The following is a 10,211-nucleotide window of genomic DNA, read 5'->3' on the forward strand; positions in this document are numbered from 1 at the left end:
ATGTAAAGAAATCACCTTTTTTCGAGTTACCGACTAAACGAAGGTCATATATTGACTTACTGAAACCGTTTATAGCTAAAACCGCAGCCACAAACACACCAGTTGCGTAAGTTTTGTTATTATAATGAAGTAACCTTCTTGCGCTCTCGAAGCTAAATGTTTAAACGCGAAATGAAATGATGTTTATTCAAAACCTCGAACTTGGCTGCATTGAAACACGCACAAACAAGCTTGGAAATTTAGTCACGACATTTTTTTACTTTCCAAAATTCACAACATATAAATTAAAGCTAAAACTCTGTAAACATTCTCAAAAATATTAATAATAAAAAAATAAACACACTGTTTTTCTATGACAAATACAGGCATTATGATTTATTTTTACATAGTACAATATAAGCAAGAGTCGTCAGCCAATGCCGAAAAAAATATATAAGGTTTGGAATGACAGTATTTACATGTGCATCTACTTTTGCAATGTAAACTAAATTCAATTCAATTAATCGTCCTTTATCCATTACAAGGTCTATGGATATGTATGTCATAAACATTACAGGTTTTTTTAGATATAGTTTCTACCAACGTTTTTATGCAAAATATTTTTAGTCATATTTACAGAAAATATATATGAACAGGTATAAACCCATTCCTGAACCTCTACTCACAAAAAACCAGTATCGTCTCTGTCAGTATTGCATGTACAACTTAAGCTATTGACTGGGTGTATGAAAGTGGATATTAAAAAAATTCACAAAAGTAAATAAAAAACATATATATATGTCGGCTAACCTTTTTAAAAGTCTATTTTTCAAAAACAGTTCACACTCAAACACCACAATTAAGATGGTATTTACAATGTTTATTACATGAAATATGTTAAAGAAGTTAACCAAAAAAAAAGCACTGGTACGTGATATGACGTCAAAGCACACGGTGACATTTCTAAATTTTTCAATAGTAAAAAAATTCACTTATAACCCCCCCCCCGCCCCCCACCCTCTCCCAAATACTATACAATGGCATCACCTTGTTTCTGATCACAATTACAAAAAAAAAAATCTAATCTGCCAAAGAAAAGCCGTAAGCTTATAAATAAAATAAAATCTCCGGGATGCACTCAATCAAAAAATCATCTTTGGACATTACTTTGACTGCATCTTCGTACGCCTTGTACATACCACGCATGCGAAGGAACACGTCCATTAATTTAGCAAACCGACCACCCCCACTCCTTTGGTTTGTCTCAGCAACCAGCTTCTCCAAGGCTTTGATCAACTTATTCTGAATTTTTTCCACTTCGTCATGAGCTTCAAGTGGCCATGGACTTCTGTCTGTGAAAAAGAGAACCATCGATCTAAGTAGACCTATAGTAATCCAAGTTTTTTTTCTCTGTTAATACGCATATTCATTTAGAACATATTGAAGAGGATAGCATTCCCTAAAATAAACTGGGTGGTAGAGAATTACACACCATCGTTTTCAAACCCTCTGCAATTGATATCATAACATACAGTGAAAAAGCCATGTTTGCTCTGTTGAATTATTGGTCCTTTTTGAAGGTTTTATATAGCTAAAATAAATTCTGCTGTTCTTTTAGTGCATATGCCACTGATGGTGAGCATTGGTAAAAATTTCCTAAAACTTGGAAGAAAATACATGTAATTTGTTGTGATTACGGAAGTACGGTGGGTGGGTGGCATTGTGGTCATCAATGTTCTGGAACATTGATTTGACCAACTAAGGCACGTTGTCATGACAAATGTCAAACACTTTCTGGAATATGAACTTCTGTGCAATTTTCATTCGTATGTTTTTAATCTTTTGTGCATCATATTATGTCTCAAATTTTGCAATAATGATACACTTAAGGCCGATATCCAATATCCATGGAAAACGGTAAAATCAAGAGTCGTCGGTCCACCATAGTTAGCTTTGCATATATAATGCTGCGTTATTACATGTAGGAAAGGGGAAAAACAATGGTTTAATTATAGGAAGCATTATTTATTTCTATAAGATTTAAACCATCGTCCGATGAGTATTTTAGGTGTAACCAGTGCATTTTCTGCACTCACTTTTTATTTTATTTTCGGACCAATTTCAAATAAAGATGAACATGTATATATATCAAGTTTAAGGCTAGTTTGGTTTTGATAACGCAAACTCATAGTTAATCTTGCAAGAAAATAAATTAATATACAAGTAGGAATGGATAACAAGTTTGCATTAAGACATCTCACTTGTTTATTGCTAATGAGTAAAACAAGAAGCCCATGGGCCACATCACTCACCTGAGGACCAATAGGCATGAAAAAAAATCTGCTTCATGGAGTCATAATACAAACTATCTGGACAATGTAGTATAATACATATAGATGTACATTAAAGGAGAGGGCTCAAATAGGCAGATTGCCTGCTGCCCAATCCTATTATGTAATATTTTTTACATAATAAAATATTGTTTAAATAAATACATGCAGATCCCGTATAAACAAAAATCCATTCTCCCCCTGAATATTCTTATGTTAATATCATTAGTCCCTTTTCTAACAGGTATATGTATACCCGGTAATAATATCACATGTTGAGCATTGCAAAACTCTGGACCCCTTGTGAGGCCCTAGAATCATCCTGGGGCCAAAGTCTAAACACTTTTAAAGAATCTCCTGGCTGATAAAATTCTGGGAAGAAGATTTTTATAGATTTACTCTATATATTCTTATGTAAAATTTGACCCATCATTGTGGCTCAACCCTATCACTAGGGGTCATGATTTTCACAACTTTGAATTCGAAACTACATTACATGAGGATGTCTCCACACAAGTTTCAGCTTTCCTGTGTGATTAATTTCTGGGAAGCGGATTTTCAAAGATTTACTCTATATATTCCTAAATAAAATTTCGACCCCCCCCCCCCCCCCCCATTGTAGCACCACCCAACCCTTGGGGTCATGATTTTCACAACTTTGAGAATGCTTCCACAAAAGTTTCAGCTTTCCTGGCTGATTGGTTTCTGATCAGAAGATCTTTAAAGATTTACTCTATATATTCCTATATAAAAATTCAACACCCCCCCCCCCCCCTCATTTTGGCCCAACCCTAACTCTAGGGATTATAATTTTCACAACTTTGAATCTACACTACCTGAGGATGCTTCCACACAAGTTTCAGCTTTCCTGGCTAATTAGTTTCTGTGAAAAAGATTTTTAAAGATGTAGTCTATATATCTTATGTAAAATATTCAACCCCTCATTTTGGCCCCACCCTAACTCTAGGGATTATGATTTTCACAACTTTGAATTTGAAACTACATGAGGATGCTTCCACATAAGTTTCAGCTTTCCTGGCAGATTAATTTCTGAGAAGAAGATTTTCAATGATTTACTCTATATATTCTTGTATAAAAATTCAACCCCCTATCATGGCTCCACCCTAACCCTGGGGATCATAATTTTCACAACTTTGAATCTACACTACCTGAGGATGCATTCCACACAAGTTTCAGCTTTCCTGGCTAATTAGTTTCTGTGAAGAAGATTTTTAAAGATGTAGTCTACATATCCTATGTAAAATTTCAACCCCCCATTTTGGCCCCAACCTACCTACAAGGGTAATGATTTTCACAACTTTGAATTAACACTACCTGAGGAAACTTCCCCACAAGTTTCAGCTTTTCTGGCTGATACTACCTGAAGATGCTTCCACACAAGTTTCAGCTTTCCTGGCCTATAAGTTTCTGAGAAGAAAAGATTCTATATTTTCCTAAGTAAAAGATCCACCCCCCTCCACCCCCCACATTGTGACTCCATCCTACCCCCAGGGGTCATGATTTTCACAATTTTGTATAGATCTACACTACCCGAGGACACTTCCACACAAGCTTCAGCTCTTCTGGCCAAATGGTTCTTGAGAAGAAGATTTTTGAAAATTTCTAAAAAAAAAAATCAATAATTCCTTATTATCTCCCCTTTCAAAAGGGCGTGGTCCTTAATTTTCATAACTTTGAATTTCCTTTGCTTAAGAATGCTTTGTGCCAAGTTTTGTTGAAATTGGCTCAGAAGTTTTTGAGAAGATGTTGAAAATGTGAAAAGACAGACAGATGGATGGATGGATGGACAGACAGATGGACAGATGGAAAGACAACAGACAAAATGTGATTAGAAAAGCTCACTTGAGCTTTCAGCTCAGGTGAGCTAAAAAAAATAATTGTAATGCATGATGCGATTTGAGGAATTATTCAGACAATCGTAAAACATTTACGCATAGAAAAAGTCTACCTGAAAATGTCAGAGAGATAGCAAGCATTAGCGCATGCTCGCGAGGAGTCAGCTTTAGCTTCTGGAGGGATCTACTGAATTCGGCCCACTCTTTGAGGGTTTCTTTTTCTACATGGGGACAGGCCTCGCTTAATGCCATTGGTTTGCCAGTGTAACTAAGCACCATTCCTCGGTCTGCATCTACGCAACGATAGTCCACCAACATGTTGAAATCAAAGTCGGCAGCTGGAAATAAAACGCAAAAGTGAGTTGTCTAGTTTTATATTCCAACTGGGTTATTTTAATAAATTTCATCAAACGTGAATGCTATGATTATGTGGTCAGAAACAGTTACATGTTTTCATAATCTTTGTCTTCCTGACATTTTTTTCTCTCTCTTAATTTTTCTCTGATTTTACTATGGTGCAATGTTTATTACACAAATTGTAAGAAATCGTTTTTAAATCATGGCTGGTCAAACACCATGTGCATCACATTACATGTACATTGTATGATTGACTGATAGCATGATGACAAGTATTGAATGGATAATCAAACACCATGTGTATTACATGTATATAACAAGTACATTGCATGAAAAACTGATTATCATTAGACCAGTGTTACACGAATTACATCTACATTACACAGAGATCGAAGTCAGGCTCGGTGTTCTGAAAACATGTCCTACAATTCATGTCTGAAACTTACGTGAATGCTAATTTTCACTTGAAGAATAATTGCATGGTCGGGTGTATACCAACGATACTCAAAATATGATTTATGTAACATTGATATTAAAATATATAATTTGCATTTTAATAATATTATAAAAGATGAACATGACATCAATGGCTATGATGCAGTTTGACACACAAATAACCATGATTTATAACATACATTCTTAGAATTCAATAATTAATATAAGGCAGTATTCCTTCCGAAATGGCCTGGCTTGGTTACATCATGTCACCTAGTAATGATGGCACATATCTGTGACTCATAAAAACCATTTCAGGATTTCCGGTTTACCGACATTATTTCAATTTCTGAGTGCATTTGGTGCAAGTAAACTTTTTCTCTTTATGACAACTCCACTGTCACAATCATACGTGTAAATTAGAGATTACTGTCTCTGTTATTTGATGTACTTTTCAAATACAATTATCTTCAGATAATCTCACCAATGCATGAACAAGCTTAGGGGCATTAACATGATTCATAGTGTAAATTTAAATCCAGACAAAATATAATTGATACCACAGAAAATAAGCCTAAATCTGGTCAGTGTATGGAAATCGAATACCAAAATTTCCAGAAAATTATCATTATGAAAAAAACATTTCTGTGGTTTTCTCTTTTTAGTTCCAGAGGGGACTATAGCTTTCCTCTGTGTCCGTCAGTCCGTCTGTCCCTCCGTCTGTCTGTCTGTCCTTCTGTCCGTCCGTCTGTCTGTCCCACTTCAGTTGTCCACACTTTTTTTCTTTATGCATTTGAGGAATAATATGAAATTTGCTGAACAGCTTCAAAATGTCAAACTATACAGATCAAGTTTACACTTTTGTAGCATCTGGTTGACATATTTTCGAGGAAATTAATTTTTTATATTCCAATTTTTTAATGTTTGGGTTCGATATTCTGCATAACAGTGCATTGTTTTCACAATTTCCAAAAACCGGTAGGGGACGTTTATTGCTTATGCAATACTCTCAGAATGCTTGTTAAAATTGCAAATAGACATGTTGATCATGTTGAAAATACAGAATTTATTTTCAATGTGGCAGTTAAGTTGTTTATATCATGAGTTCACTTATTAACTTTCCAATGTTATATCCTATGCATTGATTATCTAATTGTCAAATTCAGAAAATAAGACAATCTGTTTTAAAGTATGATGCTGAGTTGAATTAATTTAAATTTTAATGTAAGGGCAAGTTCATCGATCAGTTGCATCATATTCATCATTGAGATTTTAACAACATATTACCAGTGAACTATATACCGGTAATAACAAAGCAAACTGCATATATAAAATTGACACTAGCTATTATTTAAAAAAAAAAACATATCAATTATGAGACAACTGATTTAGTGTTTACCTTTTAACAGAGCTGTTTGGTCCTTTGAAGGTAGTGAACTGAAGTTGACAATGCTATGGGTGAATTGGACCAACTCATCAAACATTTTGTTCAGTTCCTCTCGTCCCAGATCGTACAGCTCTTTTCTGCCATCTACATCTATTTTGGTTTTATCGTATATCTCCTTGTATTCTTGTATAGAAAGATATTCCATCTTGCCAAACAGACGAACTTTTTCTTCATACTGTTCCTAATATTAAAAAAAAAACCCAGATACTGAATAGTTGCGATAAATTTCTTGATATATTGTCCAATAGTAATGAAAATTATGAACTTGAAAAGAACAGTCGTTTTTTGTTTGTTTTTTTTTTTGGGGGGGTGGGGGGGGGGGGGAATGGGTGTTATAACAGTACTTCTCTAGCTGCTTCTGTCAACTAATAATTAAGGGATTGCACCAATGAAATGATACTTATAAGTATGAAAATACACTTACAAGTCCGTGTGTAAAAATCTCATTCAGCTCCTCGTCAGTTAAGGATTTTGAAAACGGCTGTATACATTGGTACCCAGTCATAAGTTGTTTTATGATTTGGTCTGTATCAGTACACTCAGGTACTATGTCATATCTGGGCAAGGGTTGCTGCCTGCAAAGGATATCTAATGCACTGGGGGAGAATATCTCTATCTCACTTCCGGTAGATCCCAGAACTAACGACCCGACGCTATCAACCGATCCTGTGGAATTCGGAGAAAGACTGGTATCAATCAAGATGGGGTGGTCCGAAGTGGTAGAAGAATTCTCTGTATAGTCACTTAATGATCTGTTGCTGTCATCTGAAGATGATCTCGCCATAGTGTGAGTGTTAATAACACAGAGAATAGAATCTTTAAACTCCATAGAATCTCCTGATGTCTCTGGTGTGTCCAGGGCAGCCTGAAGTATTATCGAGTCTTTGACCTCATGATTTGTTGTTTTAGGACATTGATCATTTGAAGATTTTGATTCTATGGAGGCGTGAAGGCGTTTGACCTCCATGATGACATTAGTCCTCTCCGCTGTAGAATAGCGACCTATTCTAACACCTATATAAAGGAATACAATTGACATCATTGGTGAAAACATAGGAGCTTCAGTAATTCTTAAATTACAAGATTTTTTATTTAAAAAAAAAAATACATAAATCTTATAAGCATTGTGTTTTATATATATATCTATACATCTGAATTTTTATCCTGTTTACCAATATCACAGATGTTATTTGACACATGTGCTTTACAAACTTTGTTTTCTTTTTATCTCATTAAAACTTATGTGGGCTCTATTATATACATCCATGATAATATAATGTTATGCACATACCCTCTTTTGACATCCCTTTTTCAAGGCACTTTTTCAGGCGACATGCAGAACAATTTAAACCCTTCTTTTGTTCATCAATCTCGCATTTGTCTCCCTTGTTGCATTTGAAAGGTGTCTTTCTTTGTAAGTATCTCCTGAAGAAAGCCTGGATCAAAATGCAAAATTGATGTTATTCACATAACACGTATTAAATTTTTTCCTTCACAGACACAACTTTGAAAATTTGGAACCTACATGTATATCTTCTTATGATAATGGCTTCATGCAATATTCACTTGTTGATGGTCAAAATTACTCTTACAAAATTAAGGGTTTTATCTCACAGACAAAAACAATGATGCTTAATGACATTTAAAAGTATCCTAGCTATCTTTAAAATTTCCTGATGTTTTGAATCTATCATTATAACGGTAGACATCACAATCAAAGAAGCAGCATATGTAACTACTTTAGATTCCTTATTTTACGCGAGTGCCGGTACTTAATTCTGCAATTCAACCTTTTTCCATCAAATCGTGAGAATATGAAATCATGAATGCCAAATTTTTATCATGATTTCATGTTTACATCTGTCCAAAAAATAAAAGCGAGATTTTAAAATTCACGAGATATGCTTCTCGCGATTTTATGCATATATTAATTCCACGCATTTAATTAGGAATCTACAGTAATGAGTATTGAAATGAAAACTATTCATGCATCATTGAAAATCCTTGGCAAACGCAGAACAGTATATTTAAACAATGAAATGCTTTCTAAGATGGTTCATGTTGGCATGACTGTTAGCACTGGGGAAAAATACATAACATGTATATGCGGATATAATAATTTTTTCCCCTTCAATTATTACTACTACTGGTACTATTTGGAAGTTTGACCTCAATCAGTCCATGCTTTCCCTCCCTGTTTTCGATGTAGTTACAAAATGATAAAGTATACCAGGTCCTATATTATTATCAGAAACCTACTGTCAGTATTGCATGATAGGCTTATACTGACATATATTAATAATATTGGGCCAACTTATTCCATGGTCAGAAAGTGTATGCAAGACTGCATGCATGCGCGCGCAGCAGGTTTACCTCGACAATAAGTTGATAAAAATTGTATATTAAATTAGTGTTAGTAGATTGGTTTCAAAAAAGATATAAAAAAATCAATCTGTATATAAACTTCTCCTCAATGAAAATATATTGCAGAGTGATTTTTTAATGACTTACCTTACAAGCCTCACAACTGTACACCCCAAAGTGTATTCCAGACGCCCTTTTCCCACAGATTCGACAGAAGGGAAGTGCAAGTGGCTCAGAATTAGGGATGTATTTTTCTCTTTTCTTGGTCTTCGTTTCAGACAATTTGAGGCCATTAGTCTGAGGAGGGTTCTTGTTTGGTTCAAGCATGTTTGTAGTGATTTAATGTAAACCTGATGCAAATAAAGTAGTATATTTATAATATGAGAAGTACAGGTGTAGGTGACACGTTAGTTAAACATAGAAATGATTCATCAGAATTATTCTCTCTCTCTCTCTCTCTCTCTCTCGTGATCGATCGACTTGTGTCCTACTTTTACACCCGTCAACATTTCATGACATTCAGGTATTTTGCAATCGTGCAATTCACTAAACAAGCTAAAGCGATTAATTTATAAAGTGACACATTTGGGTAGTTGGTTTTAAAAGCACCTTTTTGTATAAACATATCATATTCGAAACCATCTTACCTTCCCTCTGATACAAATATCCAAACTTCGAAGTGAATGTAAACAATTTTTCACGACTGGACGTGCGTCATTTTGATAGCTGGTACGGGTTACTTATTAAAGATCAAATGACGATCGGGGGAAATTTCAAAATCTTTTTTTTTTTTTGGTTCCCCCTCCCCCCCCCCCCCCCCCCCCCTTTTTATGAGACGTCTGGGCTGATTGAATAAGTCATTCCTATTTTATAAATATTTTTTATATTTTTTATTTTTTATAAATATTTTTTATGTCATCTCAAGCGCGGATCCATTTTTTTTTTTTACGGGAGGAGGGGTCAATCGCAACTTCTCGGGCCTTTCCGGCAAGCTCGGAAAAACACCTCGAATGTATTAACATCACCGGATGTTAGAATTTTATACAAAATGGAGTCGCTTCCCATTGAAATAAGTATCGGCTAGACGGTCTTGTATGTCGCTTCTGTGTTATATTTTAGTGTATATCGTTTACTTTAATGAAGTATAGCTCACATCTCAACAGATCGTAAAATGTGTTCTATTTATTTCAAGTTTTACAAAAAGGGGGGTTGTCATGGACGCCTAGGTAATACATTCGAGGTGTTTTTCCGAGCTTGCCGGAAAGGCCCGAGAAGTTGCGATTGGAGGAGGGGTGTGGGTTTAGAGGAGAAAGGAATCTGAACTGAAAATATCCTTAATTCGCATTTGTGGTTACTTTACAGTACATGTAAATACTTTAGGTGAATTTAATGAGTCTTGATTTTTCAAGGATGGGGGAGTTCCTGACATTCTTAATAAACCTC

General features: G+C 35.0%; 1 protein-coding gene across 1 annotated transcript; it reads right to left on the reverse strand.

Annotated features, from left to right (window-relative positions):
* Positions 1–238: 238 nt before the first annotated feature.
* On the reverse strand, positions 239–9,549 carry LOC128179410 (nuclear receptor ROR-alpha B-like). Its single transcript, XM_052846822.1, has 7 exons — positions 9,416–9,549; positions 8,916–9,118; positions 7,696–7,840; positions 6,829–7,418; positions 6,357–6,585; positions 4,279–4,503; positions 239–1,331 (listed from the first exon to the last, which is right to left on the reverse strand). The coding sequence occupies exons 2-7, from the start codon at positions 9,093–9,095 to the stop codon at positions 1,087–1,089; spliced, it is 1,614 nt and encodes a 537-aa protein (XP_052702782.1). The 5' UTR covers positions 9,096–9,118; positions 9,416–9,549; the 3' UTR covers positions 239–1,086.
* Between the last annotated feature and the right edge of the window lie 662 nt (positions 9,550–10,211).

Source organism: Crassostrea angulata, chromosome 1 (assembly GCF_025612915.1).
Source record: "Crassostrea angulata isolate pt1a10 chromosome 1, ASM2561291v2, whole genome shotgun sequence".
Lineage (NCBI taxonomy): Eukaryota > Metazoa > Mollusca > Bivalvia > Ostreida > Ostreidae > Magallana > Magallana angulata.

What these genes read in the sequence shown, in the direction of transcription:
- LOC128179410 (XM_052846822.1), bottom strand. Translation starts at nt 9,095, where the DNA reads ATGCTTGAACCAAACAAGAACCCTCCTCAGACTAATGGCCTCAAATTG. An exon ending in ACAGTTGTGAGGCTTGTAAG is followed by an intron (nt 7,841 to 8,915) that starts GTAAGTCATTAA and finishes ATTTTGATCCAG; the next exon opens with GCTTTCTTCAGGAGATACTT. An exon ending in AGATTTTTACACACGGACTT is followed by an intron (nt 6,586 to 6,828) that starts GTAAGTGTATTT and finishes TTTTAATATTAG; the next exon opens with GAACAGTATGAAGAAAAAGT.